Source organism: Enhydra lutris, unplaced genomic scaffold (genome assembly GCF_002288905.1).
Source record: "Enhydra lutris kenyoni isolate GAN:26980312 unplaced genomic scaffold, ASM228890v2 scaffoldscaffold58, whole genome shotgun sequence".
NCBI classification, from domain to species: Eukaryota; Metazoa; Chordata; class Mammalia; order Carnivora; family Mustelidae; genus Enhydra; species Enhydra lutris.
The window spans coordinates 10,391,715-10,412,310 of NW_019154142.1; the positions used below are offsets into that span (position 1 = coordinate 10,391,715).

Genomic DNA, 20,596 nt, shown 5'->3' on the forward strand with positions numbered 1-20,596 from the left:
AGAATAAGCTTGACTATGACAAAAAAACCTTGCTGGGATATTTACTGAGATTATATTAAATGTATAGATCTGTTTGAGAATTGTTATCTTTATCGTAAACACAGTATGTTTCCTCATTTATTTAGGTCTGTGATTTCTTTTTGTAAATGAAATTTTACCTCTTGTACTGTTCACCATACAGATCTTATGTATGTTTTAAGTATGTATGTGTAGCTAAGTTTCATTTTCTTTCGAGCAATACTAAATGGTTGATATTATGTTTTTAATACCAGTTTCTTCATGTTCACTGATAGTATGTAGAAATGCAATTCCTTTTTTGTGTGTTGATATTGTATTCTTGTGACCTTGCTGAACTCACTTATTAGTTCTAGGAGTTTTTGGTAGATTCCTTGGGGTTTTCTATGTAGATGGTCATGTCATCTGCAATTAGAGACAATTTTATCTTTTCCTTTCCAATCTCTCTGTCTTTGTTTTTTGTCTTATTGCAGCTTAAGATTAAAAAAAAAAAAACACACACTTTTCTGAGTACTTATTAATTTGTTGTGAAGCTTTCCCTGAGTTTTGTAAATATCCACATGATAAGTATTCAGTGTCTTTCATCTTCTTGATTAACTTTAAAGCAGTCTTTTATGGAGACTTCTGTCCTCTCTAAGCTGGTTTGGGAGATTTCTAGGCTTCCTTCACAGTTGTTTGGAATGTCTCTTCACCATCATTCTGGAGATTCCTTTTGCCTTTCTCTTGTTTCAGGTTCTTTTTTATATGGATTCTCTGTCTTTGCAGATAACTATTCTGTCACTTTGCTGAAGCACATTTTCTAGTAGTTAACTGAGAAAGAGTTAATGGAAAATAAATTCGTTGATACTTTGCATTACTTTAATTTTGAGTCTGATTAATATTAATCATTAATAATTAGTAATTGAGCTGGCAATAAAATTCTGGGCTGGACATTGTTTTCCCTTAGAATTTTGAAGGCATTGCTTCATTGTCTTCTAGCTTTCAGTTTTGAAGTTTGGTGCTGTTTGCTGTTTAGATTCTTTTTTTTTTTTAAGATTTATGAGAGAAAGAGATAGTTTGCATGGGGTGGGGGAAGGGTAGAGGAGTAGGGAAGAGAGTCTTTTTTTTTAAATATTTTATTTATTTGACAGAGAGGGAGAGAGCATTAGCGGGGGAGGGGGGCAGCAGGCGGGGAGGGGGTGGGAAGCAGGGTCCTAGATGAGCAGGGAGCCCAATGCAGGGCTCCATCTGAGGACCCTTGGGGTTATGACCTGGGCCACACAGGTGCCTGAAGGAGAGAGAGTCTTAAACGGATTCCTCACTGAGCACAGAGAGTGATGTGGGGCTGGATCTCTCAACTCTGAGATCAGGACCCAAGCCAAAACCAAGAGTCAGACGTTTAACTGACTGTACCACCCAGGCACCCCACCATTTAAATTCTTGACTCTAGAAACTTACTGAACCTACTTTGTCTTTAGAGTTCTAGAATTTCAGGATTATAGGTCTGGGTTTGGTTTAATTATATCCCTTTGGCTGGGTAATACTGAGGCATTATCATCCTGGAAACTCATGTAATGGGAACTCAGGAAAAATTTTCATAAAATACTTTGATAATTTCACACCTCTATTTTCCCTGTTCTCTCCTTTTTGGGTTCCTGTTATTTGAATATTGGACCTCTTGGGCTAACCTTTTAATTTTCTTACCTTTTTTCTTGTTTCTCTACTTTTGTCTTTTTGTGCTTCTTGGGAGGCTTCCTCCATGTTATCTTCTAAGTCTTTTGAGTTTGCATGTCTCTATCACAATATTAATTTCCAGAAGTTTGTTTTTCATTGTCCTTTAAAAAAATATCCTGTTCTTGTTTGAAGGATGCAGTCAGTATGTTTTCTTTCTGAGAGTATTAAATACAGCTTTTTTTTTTTAAAGATTTTATTTATTTATTTGACAGAGACAAAGCAAGAGGGGAGGTAGTAGGAAGGGAGAAACAGGCTTCCAGCTGAGGAGGGAGCCCAATGTGGAGCTTGATGCAAGGACCCTGGGATCATGACTGGAGCCTAAGGCAGATGCTTAATGACTAAGCCACCCAGGCGCCCCTAGCTTTTTTTTTTTTTTTGAAGATTTTTTTTTTTTTTTAAATATTCATGGTTCCTTCTCTGCTCTTTGTATGTTTTTGTTTGTTTGTTTTGTTTTTTGTATTTTTGTCTTTCAAACCCCCATTTGAATGAATGAGGTTTATTCGCCATGGACCTCAGCGTAGGGTGAGCTCTTGGGCATTTGCCTTTAGGATCCTTCCTGATAGCAATTTTTTTTTTTTAAGATTTTATTTATTTATTTGACAGACAGAGATCACAAGTAGGCAGAGAGGCAGGCAGAGAGAAAGGGTGGGGAGCAGGCTCCCTGCTCTATCCCAGGACCCTGGGATCATGACCTGAGCTGAAGGCAGAGGCTTTAACCCACTGAGCCACCCAGGCGCCTCATGATAGCAATTTCTTTAGGCATTTATTCTCAAACTGGTTAGATTCTTCAGGGTAAACTCTAACAATTGCCAGGAGGGAATTAGCATTCTGGATATTAGGTCGAGGAGAATTCTTCGGGATTTCAGTATTCGGTATATAAACTTAACTTCGTCTCCCTTTTTCAATGTGATATTCTTGCTTCATTGTGCTTGGTGTCACCTGTGTAGAGATAATTTTCAAGTCTCTTGGGTTCTCTTAGATTGGGAAGGGGCAGTTATTGGCCTGGAAGAGTTGGGGAGGGTTGGGGATATAAGGGTCTAAATCCACCAGTTCATCCCTACTCAAAGAGATGCAAGGTGCTTACCTCCAATTCTTGAGCCTTTTGGGATTTCAATGATCTGAATCATCTTCCTTGGCTTTTTCTATTACTGGTTTAGTATTCAGCTTTTTGTTCTGACCAATCAGAACTTGGTCAGTTCTTTTACTGACTTTTAACTTGCAAAACTTTTTTCTAATTTTTTAGCAAAAGCTTTTAATTTGCAAAAAGCTTAGTTAAGCTTTTAACTTGCAAAACTCCTTGCTATTATAATCTCTTTTTTCTTTATTGTAATGGGTCTGTCCTTGAAGAAAAGGTATTCTTTATTGTCATTTCAGTGGTGTTTGGAGGAGAAATAGAAGTCGATGCTCGTGTTTAAGCTGCCATTTTAAAACAAGTTTCATGATATATTTTTTAACAGAAAACAATCAATTGAAAAATGCATGGGTAGCATAGTCCAAAGTTTAACATTGATTATCTTTGAGTGGTAGAGTTTTAAGTATTTTATCCTCCCTATATATTATTATTTATGTATGATACATGAGTTATTTGGAAAATGCAAGAAGAAGAGAATATAATGTCTATTGTGTTAATTACCTCTTTACTCGTATTTGCTTCTGGGGAAGGAAAGGTATCCAGTACCTTTTCTCTAGAGACAAGCTGTGCATAGAGTCCAGGATCATCTAGGAAGCAGGGTATTTGGTGATCCTAAATATAGGATATTTAACTGTTGTGATCCATGAAATGCTTGATTTTGAAGTACATGGTGGTGTAACCTACATGTTGATGCATGTTTTTCCCCATATAAAAATCAGGAAAAATATAGGAAAATATATGGGCTTTTATTTTAATCTTTAGTTTGTGTATCATGCTCACATTTGAGAAATAATGGCATTATTTATCTGCTGTTTTTATGAAAAACTCCTTGCATAAATGTTAAGTAACTAAATGCTGTACAGATACACTGGCTGGCTGTGAATGGACGGACAGAACTACTCCATGACCTTGTACAACACGTCAGTGACGTCGATGTTGAGGATGCGATGGGGCAGACAGCACTGCATGTGGCCTGCCAGAACGGTCACAAGACGGTAAATTCAGCCATGAGGACTTTCAGTTGCATGTATTTGTTTTTGAAAACTTTGAATTCGTGAAAAGATTTTCACTGTGCATAATTGGGAACATAAAGCATCGCAGCAAAATCTTAAAAAACATTTTCTGCATCATATGGACTTATTAAATATATATTTTTTGTGGATAAAAGGAATAGAAAATAGTGCTTTTAAATCTGTTTAAAGTATTTGGATTTCAAATTTATTTCTAATTCATAGATTTTGATAGCTGAATATACTAAAATTTTAAATGTATGTTCACATATAATTCTAAGTAATAATGTTCTTATTCTCAATCTTATTGTCACATAACTTTTTTATATTTTATTTTTTACCGTTAAGCCTCAGTTACTGGGATTAGATAATAAGAAAGTGAGCACTGACATTGCTTAAATATTTCAGCTTGGATTATAATATTTTTCTTTTGTCTTAGAATATGATGCAAGACTAGAGTGATGGTTTTTTTTATTCCTTACTTAGATTTCTAAAATCATGCATTTGTTTTATGTTAGTACTTTCCTGTTACTTCCATGTACAAACATTTAACTTTAAAAGTTGCTAATAGTTTTTCTTTTATTAGGAGACTGCTGTCTTATATAAAAATTGTTAGATTAAAATTTAAAATCTGCTTTGTTATAGTTTCCTATCCTGGTTACTTTTGAATTTTTTTTTTTTTTCACATTTAACATTGTTGATAAGAGAAATTTATTTACTTGTTAACCATAACGGTAACAACAAAAACCAGCCAAAAACAAAAAATCATCACCAATAACTGCAAAGATACAAAAATTTGTATTTAATATGTATTTTTTAAAAAAATTTATTTATTTGACAGAGAGAGGGAGAGCACAAGCAGGTGGAGCAGCAGGCAAAGGGAGAGGGAAAAACAGGCTCTCCACTGAGCAGGGAGCACCATGCAATGTCAGGGCTCAATGTAGGGCTTGAGCCTAGGACCTTGGGATCATGACCTGAGCCAAAGGCAGAGCTTAACCTACTGAGCCATCCAGGCATGCAATATGTATTGTTTGGACACACTCTCTCTGAGTCTTATCTTCCTGTTGTGAGAATTCCTACTGCAATCTTGATTTTCATTTCTGCAAATACTTTTTTCCTAATCTGGGTTTAGGATGTAAGATGCTAGATGTTTAGTTGGCTTTATGTATGACTATAATTCACAGAGTATTGCACTTCTTTAGGATAGTGAGGCCAAGAGTAACATTGTCTTATGTTTAATGTGTTGGATAAGAGGAGGGATATAGATTTTTTTTCCTTTCCTGGAATTTCTTCTGAACACTAGTTCATTTTTATTTATTTATTTATTTATTTATTTGTCTTTCATCATCTGAAAAGTAACCCAGTGTTTTGAAGGAGTATTTCCTTCTCATTAGTTTTTACTTTCCGAGAGTCAGCACTATTAATTTAAAAAGTATTGTGTGTGAAAAAAAATTTATCTGAAATGTCTTAATCTTGAATGGCCCAGGTTTTAAACAATGGTTGCGTATTAGAGAATGAATACTGCTTGTAGTTGTTATAGGACAGAAAAGCACACACTTCAATATAAAAGAGAGGCGTGTCCGATACTAAGATTATAAACCCTACCTGTTGCTAAAGAGCTATTGTACAAAAAGCTGGGATACAGATTAGAAGTGATCTACAAAAGCTATTTTTAGCTGCCTTGAGCCAATGAAGAAACAAGAATTACTAAGAAAACCCTATTTCAAAACATGTGCATTACAGGCTGCATTAAAAATTTAGAATTGCCTTCTGAAGTTATTGAAGAATAGTTAGTATGAGTATAATATAGTCCATATGGTTTACAACCCAAAGCAGGTGTGGTGAAGTAAGGGAGAATTCCTCATACTTAAATGCCTTTGAAGAATTATATTCTCAGAAGATTTATAAGGGGGCCTGACTTCACTGCGATGATGAGTTTCACAGAGATTTTGCAGATATAGTAGAGGAGGAAGGGTACTAAAAGCTATGTTGACTTGTGGTTGATTGTATTGGTGAGTGGCATTCCATTCTATTATAGTTGGTCAATTTTAGTTATCTGCAAGGATCATGAACAGATAAAGAGTATGTTTAGTGTTTTATGAATCATTGTATGCATCTTTAATTCTTCCTCAAGGCAAGAAGGAATCTTGAAAAATTAGTCTTTTAGCCTCCAGGCTGAATTATACCCCTAAAAATCTTTGTTCATAGTTGTGTTAATATCACCCATGTCTTAAAATTACTTCTGTATTTCTGGGACATGTTCAAATCTCAGTGGATGAGCATATGATATAAATTATTACAGGGTAGGGATTATTGATTTTTGTTAACTCTTTTATATCTTTCCATAAGTTGAACACTGAGTCCTCCATTTAGACTGAGTCTAAAATGCTTTGTCAGGTATCCTGCTGACTTAACTTTAGCAGCAAGTAAAAACAGCCTTTTCATTGTCTCAAAGAAGTCAGTTCATGCATAAATTCATTAAAAGGTGTTTAAAACTTGGTTCCATGTAGATATATAGCAGTGCATATGGGTTTCAAGGTTTATTTTTAAGCTTAAATCTTGCATTTTTTTTTTTAAAGATTTTATTTATTTATTTGACAGAGAGATCACAAGTAGGCAGAGAGGCAGGCAGAGAGAGAGGAAGGGAAGCAGGCTCCCCACTGTGCAGAGAGCCCGATGCGGGGCTTGATCCCAGGACCCTGGGATCACGACCCGAGCCGAAGGCAGCGGCTTAACCCACTGAGCCACCCAGGCGCCCCAAATCTTGCATATTGATTATATATGTTTTACAAAATAAAATAGGAAACTTTCAGGGGAGAAAGAAACTCCATTTAAAAAATATTTTTAAAAGAGGATCTTGTGGGTTGCAGTTGGTTAAGCATCTGACTTTAGCTCAGGTCATGCATGATCTCATGGTCCTGGGATCAAGCCCAGCGTAGTTGGGCTCCCTGAACAGCAGGGAGTCTGCTTGTCCCTCTCCTCCCTCTGCCCCTCCCCTGCCCTTGTTCTTTCTGTCTCTCTCAAATAAATAAAACATCTTAAAATATTTTTAAAAGGTATTAGTAGCACTTTTGAAATTAAAGAAATATGATAAATCCTCTGAAATTTACTTTCTAATCTCACTTCATAGTAAATCTCAGGACTGCCTGATAAGATTTTTGATCAATTGGCTAAGACCCCTAAAGCTTTGTAGAATTTGTAATTGAATTTTTGCTTTGATAACAAGAGTGCTGTTCAGATTTACATTATTTTTTTAAAAGACAAAGATTTAGAAGACAAATTCCGTTTTGTTGTAACTAAGAAATTGAATAATCTTTGCTGATTTCATATAGATGATCTCATATAGATTTCATATAGATGCGTTGGTTTTATTAGAGGTAAACCAAGATAAAGGCTTTGTTTAAAGGAATTGGTTTGGGTAGTTGAGAATGAATTTTGACCATTTCTTGTCCTTGCAATGTAATAGCACTATGAGTTTTTTGGCTTTTGTTGGGGGTGGGGAGAGAGTTGGGAGGGGCAGAGGGAGAAGAAGAGAGAGAATCTTGAGCAGACTGCACGCCCAGTACAGAGCCCGACACTGGCTGGATCTAACAACCCTGAGATCATGACCTGAGCCAAAGTTAAGAGTTGGACCCTTAACCAGCTGGGCCACCCAGGTGCCCCAGTAGATTTTAAACTACTCTGTTCCTATTTAAAAATGATCAGATGAAAGAAATGAGCTTAACAACTCGTCAGTAATTTAATTTTTTGTAATTTTCCTTAGGTCAGCTCTTATTAGCTTTCAATAGCAAAATAATGGTTTGTCTTGGGATATTGATTTTAAAAATCATTTCAGAGTTTGGTTATTCAGCTGGGCTATTATACAGTCTTTGGCAAATTTTTTTCCCCCTGCCCTTACCTACCCCCTCTGGTATATTCTGTTCACTGTTTATGTAATTAAAGTGTTGTAAACACTCTGGAAGACACTTAAGAGCAATAATCATATTGGTACCTACCCTTCCTTCCTTCCTTTCTTCCTTTCTTCCTTCTATCATTATTAATTTGTATGATGTAATTCTTCAAGGTAAGTACAGAGAGCACTATCTTGGACCCTTAATTTGTTTAGCCTGTGCAGTGAACTAGGACCAGTGTGTTACTTGATTTTTTTTTTTTTTTAAAGATTTTATTTATTTATTTGACAGACAGAGATCACAAGTAGGCAGAGAGACAGGCAGAGAGAGAGAAGGAAGCAGGCTCCCTGCAGAGCAGAGAGCCCGATGCGGGGCTCGATCGCAGGACCCTGGGATTATGACCTGAGCTGAAGACAGAGGCTTTAACCCACTGAGCCACCCTGGTGCCCCTGATTTTTTTTTTTAAATAAAAATTTGACTTATTAGCATATTTGCAATTTTTGTGTTACTTGATTTTTTATCTAATTTTAGAAAGTATGGTAAAACCTAATATTATTCTACTTGGATATAATTGACTCTAATTTTTTTGGCCATAAACTGAGCTTACTTTTTGGTGACTTTTTTCTTTTTTATTAGTTCTTTAAGATTTGTTATTGTGTTAAATTGCCACAGACAGTTGATTATTGTTTTTGTAGAATAACTTGGATTAAAAACCCTAGCGAAATGTCAAATGGTTTTGTCACAATTTATATATATGAGAGTACACAGCGGGATTAGTTTATGAACTAATTTCACTTCACTTAAAAAATAAATTTTATTTTTATCAGAATACACTTTATGTTGCTGAATATATATAGCTAACTATGAAGCTTCACAAGCAATATAAAATGACAGTTGAACCCTGCTTAGAGTAGATTTAAGCTTCTGAAACTTAAAAGCATTGTTTGACACTGGTATTATATAGACTGTCTTTGATAGAACTGACTGCATGTTTTATTGAAGTTGTAGGCTTGGTAAGGAACAGTGCTTACCTACGTTCCGTCAGCTCTCCTGGTACCTTTTAGCTAGCTTTCAAGCTTTTCATTCAGAGAATTACGGGAGAACCATGCAAACTTAATTGAAAGCTTTTGCAAAAACATTCATTGGATTCAGTCTTGAGGCACAAAGGTAGATAGACTAACATTTTGGATTGTATTTTTAGGTTCAGAGTAATATTATTTATTCTAATGTTGGAATTCTTTAATCACTTCTGGGAAATGTGAGCAAAAATAGTTATGTTACTACAATTTTCAAACACAATTGGATAATGATTTTTACTACATGTTACATAATCAAAGTTTTGAAAGGTTTAGGTGGACAGGTTTCTATTGAAAAATCTGTATAAACCCTTCATTGATTAGTGAGTTGGCCATTTTTCTTAGTGGATAAGTAATTTGTGCATTGCTATCAAGTCGTATCATCAGAATTATTCTTACTAAAAGGTAAAGATGCTGTTTTTTTGTTTTGTCTTTTAGGAAGTAGAAATATCACAACTCAGATTTTTACTTATAATTTTAATATTGAACATCTATTCCTTTTTACTTTGATCAGTGTTATTTAGAGTTGACATTGATAATGTAGAGCTGCCTTGGATTTCTTGCTTTGTAATTTTTCAGAGTATTGGGCATAGGTGGTCTTGGTTAGTCACTGCCTTCAATTAAATGACTTTTTTTTTTTTTTTAAGATTTTATTTATTTATTTGACAGAGAGAGATCACAAGTAGATGGAGAGGCAGGCAGAGAGAGAGAGGGAAGCAGGATCTCTGCCGAGCAGAGAACCCGATGCGGGACTCGATCCCAGGACCCTGAGATCATGACCTGAGCCGAAGGCAGCGGCTTAACCCACTGAGCCACCCAGGCGCCCAATTAAATGACTTTTGAGATTGACCCGAACATTAGCTTTGCACATTAGTTTTCCACTCAGAATATTGTTTTATCACTTGGAAGGTCATGAAGTCTGTTGAAAGTGTGTTGTTTCTTCTCAAGGAGTTCTTGAAGCCATATGAAAATCCCCGTTCAATGCTTTTCTTTCAAGGGTCTTTACTAGCAGTTTCTTATACTGTAAGAAGGAAGGAACCTCCCCCCACTTGTAGATTATTTAGGAATAGGAGAATAGTTTATTTTTGTTGTTTTTGGTTTTTTGCTGGGGGAGTATTGGACAGTTTCCTACTTTAAAAGTAGAATATCAGTTGCCTCCCAGGATTTATTAAATTTACTAGCATAGTGTACAGGTACATGTTAAGGTTACTCATATTATTATATGATTATGTATTTTAAACAACTGTATAATATTTGTAAATGCATAGTATGTTTTGTTAATATATTTCTGCTTCTGGGACAACTGGCTGGCTCGGTCAGTGGAGTATGCTACTCTTTTTTTTAATTTTTTATTTTTTTTTAAAGATTTTTATTTATTTATTTCACAGAGAGAGAGACACAGCGAGAGAGGGAAGACAAGCAGGGGGAGTGGGAGAGAGAGAAGCAGGTTTCCAGCTGAGCAGGGAGCCCGATGCGGGGGTCAATCCCAGGACCCTGGGATCATGACTGAACAGAAGTCAGACACTTAATGACTGAGCCACCCAGGCACCCCAGTATGCAACTCTTGATCTAGCTGTTGTGAGTTCAAGGCCCATGTTGTGTGTAGAGATTACTTAAAAAAACCAAAGTCTTTAAGATAATAATAGCAACAATAATAATAATTTATTTTGCTTCTTTGTGAATTGCTTGGTTTTAATTGCATATTAATATATATTTTCAATGTACATATTGCTTTCATCTCTCCTGAGCCTTTTGAATTGTGGCTTTTTGTCTAATTTCTACAACAGCTAATGAACGTTATTGCTGCTGTCCATCTCATTCTTGTTTTGGGCCATATAGACACAGCTTTTTTTTTTTTTTTTTAAGATTTTATTTATTTATTTGACAGAGAGAGACTGTGAGAGAGGGAACAGGAGTAGGGGAAGTAGGAGAGGGAGAAGCAGACTTCCCACTGAGCAGGGAACCTGATGTGGGGTTTGATCCTGAACTGAAGGCAGATGCTTAACAACTGAGCCACCCAGGCAACTGTCAACACAGCTTCTAGGTCAAAACTCGGAAAGAAGAAGAAGAAGAAAGAAGGAAAGAAAGAAAGAAAGAGGAAGGAAGGAAGGAAGGAAGGAAGGAGCCATGATCAAAAGGCTCAAGTAGGCCTTGTCTTATAAAATAATGACCTAAATGCTTATTTTTCTTATATTTGAAAGATGTGCTTGACCACTTGTTCTCAGTTTAAAGGAGTTCTATAGCTGATAAAATTTTATGTAAATGTTTCTATTCCTCTTGGATTAGAAGTGAATTCAAGTAGTAATGCATGAATACTCTATCTTAAAATATTTTACTTTCTTCAGAATTTTTGCAATAAGCATGATAGCCCCTTAAATGACCTTTTTTTTTGTCCGGTCATGAACACCAGGCAACAATTTTCAGCTCTTAGTTTTCCTTCTGGTATCTATTTCCAAATAATATGCTTCTGTTGCTCTTTCTCAACTTTCAGATGTCACTGAATCATTTCTTGTCCTGCTGAGTGAGGACTTAACTCATTTATTTATTTATTTATTTATTTTTTAAAAGATTTTATTTATTTATTTGACAGAGAGAGATCACAAGTAGATGGAGAGGCAGGCAGAGAGAGAGAGAGGGAAGCAGGCACCCTGCTGAGCAGAGAGCCTGATGTGGGACTCAGTCCCAGGACCCTGAGATCATGACCCGAGCTGAAGGCAGCGGCTTAATCCACTGAGCCACCCAGGTGCCCCGACTTAACTCATTTAAATCCTCTTCCCATGCCTTCTCCCCATTTCTAAAATTAAATCGTAAATTTTGACAGAAAAGATTAGGTATATATATAGTTAGATAATTATTGTTTAATTATTCTTAATTACTAGAGTCAAGTAATGAATTATAATATTTTCTGTCTGGGGTGACTATTTTTCTTAAAGTTAATAATTGGCTTTGTTCCATTTTCTTTTTATGAATCAGTAATTCTTCCTGTATGCTCCTACAGAATATCACGGGACTATTTTCTACAAAGACAAATTCATTAGATAGTATCAGGTCCAATTTTTTTTAACTTAGGAATTTCTTAGTTTCTCCTGTATTCAGTGCCCAATAATCTGGCTTCCATATCGTCTATATTTTGATGTATTCCTTTGTTTAGTAGCTTCTTGAGAAAAGGTACACTGGATGTAGTTTTTTAAAAAGATCTTACATAGCTAAGCATATTTTTAATTTAAAACCATATATTTGAATGATAGTGTGGTTGGCTGTAGTTTTACATTGGAAATCATTTACCTTACAATTTTGAAGGTATTTAATGTTTTAAATTCCACTGTTGCTGTTGAGAAGTTTTGTGCTAATCCCATAAATGTTTATCTGGAATCTTCTATTCCCAGTATTTGAAATTTCACTTTGATGTGCCTTGTTCAAAGTCTTTTAATTTATTATACCAGATAGTTTTTAAGCCTTTTCAGTCTGGCACTGCATGTCTTTCAGTTAAAGAAATTTTTTGGTATTATTTCTTGATTACTTCCCTTTGGTCTACCACCTCTCATTCTCTTTGTTCTTGATTTCCACAGTGTCTCCGTGGATTGATCTACTAACTTCCTATTCTTCCTGTTTTCTTTGTCTCTTTGTTTTACTTTCTTTCTTGTGGAGTTTTCAACATTGTCTTTCTAAACTTCTGTTGAATTTGTGGAGTGCCTGGCTGGCTCAGAGAGATACATGTGACTCTTGTTCTTGGGATTGTGAGTTGAAGCCTCATGTTGGTTGTGGAGATTATTTAAATAAATAAATAAAAATAAACTTAAAAAAATTTTTTTAAAGATTTTTTAAAATTTATTTGAGAGAGAGAGAGAGATCACAAGTAGGCAGAGAGGCAGGCAGAGAGAGAGAGGGGAGGAAGTAGGCTCCCTGCTGAGCAGAGAGCCCGACGCAGGGCTCCATCCCAGGACCCCGGGATCATGACCTGAGCCGAAGGCAGAGGCTTTAACCCACTGAGCCACCCAGGCGCCCCTAAACTTAAAAATATTTTTAAACTCCGATTGAGTTTTTGCTTCTTCCATCACATTTTTGATTTCTTATTCTTTGAATATTTTTCCTCCCAGCATCTTATTCTTGTCCTATGGATATAATATCTTCTGTTTCAGGATAATGTCTTTTCTAAATTTTGTTGTTTTTTCTTTGGTTCCCTTTATTATCTTTATTTTTCTGACTTCCATTTTCTTTTTGTTCTGGTTTTTGTTTTTCAGGTTAGAGACCTGCTTTTAGTCAAGTTAGTTGTCTCTTAAATATTGTCTGTCCATTTGTAATATAGTGGTGAGGCACTAAAATGTTGGCTGAAAGTATCATGTACATGGGCTGGGTTTGTCGACTGACATCACAGAATGCTATGGTTTCTCAGTCTTGCCACTATTGATGGAACTGAAAATTCTTTGTTGTGGGGGCTCTCTGTAGATTGTAGGATGTTTAGACCCATCCCTGACCTCTACGCACTAGCTGCCAGTTGCACACCCTTTCCCAGTCATGGAAAAGAAAATCTCCCAGCATTGCCAGGTGTCCCCTGGGGGTGACTGGGCTATTTCATGGCCACTCTGTAATGCCAGTATTTGTAGGTATCTTCTCTGGTGCCAGTCTGCAGAGGAGGCTTTCAGTCTCTACCCCTTGAGGTTTAGCCTGAATACTGGATTTCTGGGAGTCTAGTGGAACGTAGGGGCTGGAAGTTTTTACTTAATTGTGTTCTTCATGGCTCCTGTTCTCTGCTTTACCTATGTATCTTGCCTGTCAGTCTTGAGCCTCCCTATTCACTTTGTCCAGACGATAAACCTTTCTATTTTGAGACAGTGTAGGGAGAGATAGTGGCTAACTGTATGTATGGGGAAGAAGGGTCCTGTGGTAAGGTCCAGGTGTTTCTTTTGTAGGCTTTTACTACAATTCCCGTTTAGAGCTCTTTGTTACTGTTCCTATCTTCCAAGGTATCTGGTACTCCCAACTCCTGTGTTTTGTATGTGTGTTCGACAGGGAGAATTTGGTGGTTTGTTGGAATCCACGTTTGCAGGTGCTTAAACTTAAGCTGCCTTTGATCTGCTAAGTTGGTTTTTATTCCTCTACTTGCTTGCCACTTTCCCGAAACTTACTGACTTGTCTAGCATGCTGTTGTGTTCTTTCCTATTCTTCCTTGTGAGTTTATAATCTTACTATTTTACTGACCTTGTACTAGGTCTTAGAACATTAATAATGAACGTGTGTGTTCAGTCTAAAGGTAATATTAAACAGTGTAATTCCAAAAACTTTTAGGTTGTTACATGTTTTCTTCCTTTTTGCAGGAGAAACCCATCAAAGGAATAAAACCAGAAGAGATTCTTTTTTTTTTTTAAGTTTTCAGGCGATCCACATTCTATATCTAGTTCCCGAATATGTGTTTTTAAGATTTTACATTAACTTGCTCTTTCTTAGTATGACTCAGATGATTGCAGAAGTAGAGCTTAACAGAGTATGTATGAATGAGACTAGCAGAGAAACAGTATTGGTTACTGTTAATAGCAAAAGGACTTCTTAGCTTTTTAACATTTTGAACTTTAATAATTATGTTTAGTAATTACGTTTCAGTTTAAGAAAGTGATAATTCTGGTCCCTATTTTTTGTTTTTAGAGGCAAAAATTCTGGTTTCTAAAACAAATATCTAGAGTAGCACTGTCAATTTCACTAACCATATGTGGCTATTTAAACTTAATTATTATGAAATAAAATAAAAAATTCAGTTCCTCAGTTATTCTAGCCATTTTTCAAGTCTTTGGTAGCTACATGTGTCAGCAATGTTCTAGAGCCTTTCTGGGTTAACATAGGTTATATTGCATTGATAATTCCACATATATTGTTTCAAAAGGACTAACCAAAAAGTTGAGGTAGTTAAGCTATCATAATTGTCATGTTCCGACTTATTCTACTTTAAAATTTCAGGTAGTGGCAAGAGCATTTCTTATATCTGTTTAAATTATGATAATTGTGTCTTTGTTTGACTTCTCTGGCTTTACTTTTTAATTGTTTCTTTTCCCTCCAGACAGTGCAGTGCTTGCTAGACAGTGGTGCTGATATTAACAGACCAAATGTATCTGGAGCTACTCCATTGTATTTTGCTTGCAGGTAGGATATTTTATATTTCCAGATGTTCTCATTAATGTATTTATTACATTTCCAAAGACAAGCATTTCCTGTATATTTTCTAAAGTTCTCGTTTTCCCACAAATGCTGTGCTCACTGAACTGCACAAGTAAAAGCATTTTCTATTATATTGCCAGTGTTTTTATGTGGTGTAGGTGGGAGCTTTTGATTTACTTGATTATTTAAATTTTAGACTAATTACTTAATAAGTAATGAAAAAAGATACCTCTATAATTCAGTAATTTCCATAGTTTTCTTTGTTAAGTACTAGATCTATTCCAGAGGGATGAGCTATTAAAGTATGTCTTGGACCAGAGAGCCATGTCTTTGCTTTCTTTGGAGTTGTAACTTAAAAAAAAAAAATCTTTGAATTTGTCTTGTTAGATATTAAATTATGCACTAAGTTATTTTTGTACTTCTGTTTTGGTTCATTTTCTTGAAGCGTATGCTTTGTTCATTTGTTCATTCATGTAATAAGCAAATGTTTAGTTAGCACTCATTGTGTGCCATATATTAGAGTATTAGTGATATAGTAATAAATAAATCTAAGTCCTTAAGGAGCTAACAACATAACAATTACACACGTATTCCACCCTGTACCTACATATCCACATACATACATACTATGTTATAAAAATGTAGTTTCTTTTTTTTTTTTTTTTTTTTAAGATTTTATTTATTATTTATTTGACAGAGAGAGACACAGCGAGAGAAGGAACACAAGCAGGGGGAGTGAGAGAGAGAGAACTAGGCTTCCCGCTGACCAGGGAGCCCGATGCGGGGCTTGATCCCAGGACCGTGGGATCATGACCTGAGCCGAAGGCAGATGCTTAACAACTGAGCCACTCAGGCCCCCTAAATGTAGTTTCCAATTAGAACCAGTTTACAGTAAACCAGTGTTTCTTGTCTTTGGTTTAGATTATATGAAGTACAGTATTTATTTAGGCTCTTAAATGCAGATATGGAGTTATCCAGAAAGTTCCTCTTTTCTTATCCTTTTTTCTGTTATATATCATTTTACTGGATGTTTGTTTTAGACTGAAAGACCTACTTTTGTTCTTGTTTAGCTTCTCTTTAGAGTCTCTGATGTTACTTTTATCAGACTGCTTCAAATCATCATTGAACGACCTTGAGTTAGAATACAAGGACTTCCAAATCTCTGGACTTCTATATGCTATCTGAATCCAGCCATTTTCTTAAAGTATATTTATGTTTTGGTTGCTTGGCTAGAAAACCAGTTCTTTTCATGGCATCCTGAATTTATGAAAAATGTCATTGTTTGATTCCCTGAAATTATATCCTATCTTGAGGCGTTATCTCTAAATCAGTCCTTTCTTTGAAGCTTCAGATTTGATGGCCACCTGCCTGATTTACATCATCACTCGCAAGTAATACAGAATCTCAGATGTCAACATGTCCAAAACAAAGCTTCTGAATTTCCTTCTCAAATCTTCCGTTTGCCTTTTCTCATCTCAGTCATTGGAACTGTTGTCCTTTCAGTTGTTTAAACAGAAACTAGATCATTATTTTTTATTACTCTCTCTCTCTGTCTCTCTTTGACCCTGAACTTGGAATTTATTAGTTAGTTCTATAAATTCTACCTTCAGAATATATTCTGAATCTCTTCTCCAGCTCACTGCAATGACTTTAGTTAATGTTGTTAGCGCTTGTCTAGACTGCTGTAGTCGTCTCTTAACTGGTCTGTCTGATTTCTCTGTTGTTTCCTTCCCATCTGTCTTTTCCTCAGCAGCCAGAAGGATCTTTAAAAAAAAAAGAATCGACTTGGGGTGCTTGAGTGACTCAGCCAGTTGATCTGACTTTTTTTTTTTTTTTAAGATTTTATTTTTATTTATTTGTCAGAGAGAGAGAGAGAGAGAGAGCGCACAGGCAGGCAGAGTGGCAGGCAGAGGCAGAGGGAGAAGCAGGCTCCCTGCCGAGCAAGGAGCCCGGTGTGGGACCCGATCCCAGGATACTGGGATCATGACCCGAGCGGAAGGCAGCCGCCTAACTGACTGAGCCACCCAGGCGTCCCCGATTGACTGAGCCACCCAGGCATCCCTGATCTGACTCTTGATTTCAGCTCAGGTCATGGTCTCATGGTTGTGGGAAGGAGTCCTGAGGCGGCCTCCGTGCTCAGCAGGGAGTCTGCGTGGGATTCTTTCTCTTTCTCTCCATTTGCCTCCCCACCCCTTTCAAGATAAATCTTTTAAAAAAAGATCAGCTTTTGTCACTGTGTTTAAACTTTGTCTTTAAAACTTCTCAGTGTCTGTGCATCATTTCAAATAAAATACAGGCTCTTCCTTTGCCTATGAGACCTGCATGGTCTGACCCCAGCTTATGTCACTGTGCTTCTGTCACATTGGCTCTCTCTGAGTTCACCAAATGCAAGGGACTCTTTCCAGCAGGCTTTCTGCATACTGTTTGTTTTCCCTGAGATTCTCTTAACTTGGCTTTTTATGTGGCTGACTCTTTCTTTATGTCACTGCTTAACTGTTACTTTTTAGGAAAGTAGTTCTTAACCAGTCTTAGTAGGCCTCCCCACAAATTTTCTTTCACAGAAGCATCACAGTCTTTTTTTTTTTTTTTTTTTTTCCTTTAAGTAGTCTCACCCTTATCCTGGAGCCAGCACAGGGTTGACCTTACGACCCTGAAATCAAGACCTGAGCTTAAGATAAAGAGTCCCAAACTTAAGCTTAATGGACTGAGCCACCCAGGTGCATGAGCACTTGTATTTTGTAATTGTTTATTTACTTGTTTATAGTGTCTCTCTCCTACTAGACTGAAAGCTCAATAAAAGCAAGAATTTTATTCACCACTTTATATTCAATGTGTGGTTACAGTGCTTTGCATTTAGATGCTTAGTAAATGTTTTTGAATGAATTAATTGCTATAATTACATGTTTGAGGAAAATCTTCTATAACAATGGCATGTTAAATATAGGTATATTAGTGTTATGCAGAACGTGGATAGTCTTATAGTTAGAGCATAGAGGTATGGTAAAAGAGTTTTTTAGAAGTACTTTCTGTTAGTATATGCCCATCATTAACTTTTATTTCTTTAATTTTTAAAAATTTTTATTTATTTGATAGAGATCATAAGTAGGCAGAGATGCAGAGAGAGAGGGGGAAGCAGGCTCCCTACTGGGGAGAGCCTGATGTGGGGCTTGGTCCCAGGACCTTGAGATCATGAGCTGAGCTGAAGGCAGAGGCTTAACCCATTGAGCCACCCAGGTGCCCATCTTTAATTTTTTTTAAGATTTTAATTTTATTTTTAAGTGCTCTCTACACCCAACAGGGGGCTCAAATTCACAGCCTCAAGATCAAGTTGCTTGCTCTACCCACTTAGCCAATCAAGCGCTCCTCCCATCATTAACTTTTATTCTAGCAAATACTAGACCATCTAGCCCATCTTCCACCCACCTCCCTCTGTGCACCCTGTTTGTTCTCCATCTTAAAGTCTCTTATGGTTTGTTTTCCTCTCTCACTTCCCTCCGCCATATGTTCATCTATATTGTTTCTTAAATTCCACATATGAGTGAAATCATATGGTGCTTGTAGGCATACTTTTAATTTTTTTTGTGATATCTAGATATAGGTATACATTAAACATATAAATTATTCCCAGTGTATCCTCTCTGATAAATGAGAAGGGAAAGGAATGTGGGAAACAGAACAAGTTGACCCTATAGACAAACTAAATTAAAAAAAATTAATGCAAGTTTTTATTGGTTGAGAGGTATTACTAGGTATATCATCATATGCTTTTTAAAAATTTTGAATTACATTTGAGAAGTATTGAGATATACAGGAGAAGGATCCATGGAAGCAGGGTTCAAATCTTAGCCTCAAGACTGTGCAACTTCAGTCAGGTTTCTTGACCTCTGAAGCTTTTGTCTCTTTGTTTAGGAAATGGAAATGTTCTATCTGGCTTGTGGGACTATAGTGAGAATTAAATGAGATGACATATAGAAAGCATTTGCCAGTGTATTTTGCACTTAGTAGTTAGTAAGTGCCTACTAAACTAGCACACGTCTCCACTCCTCAGCACAAAGTAGTGTTGTCCTCAATCGGTTTTATTGCTGTATAAGATTTTCATTCTGAGAAATAGGATTCTTCTTTCACCATACAGACCTTTTCTTTTTTTTTTTTCTTTGTTATACTTAGGTTCTCATTCTGACCCGTATTTAATTATGTAGTGCTTCTGTGAGTGAGTCATTTTCAAACTGATTTTGACCTAAAATTATGACAGGCACTATTTCCCAGCCATTTTTTTCCTCTAGTTATTTTGCACAAGACATAATTCATTACCTTTCTTTCATGTGTACTGTAGGCACACAATGATTCCTCCCCCATTCCACCCCCATTTTTAGACAGCTTTGTTTTTAGGACTTTTTTTAAGGGGGGCAGAGGGAGAGGCAGAGAAAAGGGGGAGAAAGTCTTTTTTTTTTTAAGATTTTATTTAATTATTTGACAGTGAGAGAGAGCACGAGCAGAGAGAGGGAGAAGGAGAAGCAGACTCCCCACTGAGGAGAGAGCCTGAAGCTGGGCTTGATCCTACGATGCTGGGATCATGACCAGACCCTAAGGCAGAAGCTTAATACTTAACCGACTGAGCCACCCTGGTGCCCTGAAAGAGAAAGAGTCTTTTAGCAGACTCTGCACTCAGTGCAGAGCTGGATTCAGTACTTGATCCCTCAACCCTGAGATTAGGACCTGAGCCAAACCAAGAGTTGGTTGTGCAACCAGCTGTACCACCCAGCCATCCCTAGTACTTACATATAGTATTTACAAATGCCTCAAGTTCTTAAATTGCTAGATTGGTTTTATTTTCAGTTGTATGCTTCCCATTCCCTTAACTGAGTTCTTTAAATAAAGCTTTGGATGTGTATTTTCTGTATCTGGGATAACTTTTTTCTATTAGAAAAAGTGAGGTTTAGCTGGGGTTGTATAGATAAAGTAAATTAGTGAGATGTTTATGTAATTATAGATATGTGCAATAGAGAAATAGAAAAAGGTGTGATTCTGAACATGGATTTGTAGCTATTGCCAAGCGACTCCTTTCACTTCACAATCATAGCCATATAAAACAGGCCAAAGACTCAAAATTGTAAACTTTAGAAAGACCATTGGAAACTATGGTCTCTTTGTTTTATAAGTTATTCCAAAAAATACTGGAATATATATACTATATGCACTTTAGCCAAGTTTTCAGATCATATTGCTTGAAAGCCTAAAATCAGGAGACAAAGTGCTTGAAAAATCAATTCTAAGTATGTTAGAAGTACTGTAGCTTGTTTTCTTTCTTTCTTTCTTTCTTTCTTTTTTTTTTTTAAGATTTTGTTTATTAGAGAGAGACAGAGAGAGAGAGGGAACACAAGCAGAGGGGAATGTGAGAGGGAGAAACGGGCTTCTTGCTGAGAGGGAGCCCATGGAGGGCTTGGTCCCAGGACCCTGGGATCATGACTTGAGCTGAAGGGAGACGCTTAATGACTCAGCCACCAAGGGGCCCCAGTACTAGCACTTTCTTATTAAATCTTTGCCAAGTTAGTTTCCAGAAAATGCATTGGCATTTCCTTGAAGGGGCTATTATCTCAATCAATATTTTAAAAA

At 36.5% G+C, this 20,596-nt stretch overlaps 1 protein-coding gene across 5 annotated transcripts in view; it reads left to right on the forward strand.

Annotated features, from left to right (window-relative positions):
• The window catches only part of LOC111158320 (HECT domain and ankyrin repeat containing E3 ubiquitin protein ligase 1), a 117,515-nt gene that overhangs the window by 21,908 nt on the left and 75,011 nt on the right, over positions 1-20,596 (forward strand). For 3 of the 5 annotated variants that reach the window (XM_022520295.1, XM_022520294.1, XM_022520297.1), the window contains exons 6-7: positions 3,724-3,855; positions 14,886-14,968. The exons of 1 other annotated variant lie outside the window; for it this stretch is intronic. In XM_022520295.1, the coding sequence (XP_022376003.1) occupies positions 3,724-3,855; positions 14,886-14,968 (215 nt within the window). The remainder of the gene's footprint in view (positions 1-3,723; positions 3,856-14,885; positions 14,969-20,596) is intronic. One more of the 5 variants, XM_022520296.1, reaches the window with a different exon arrangement.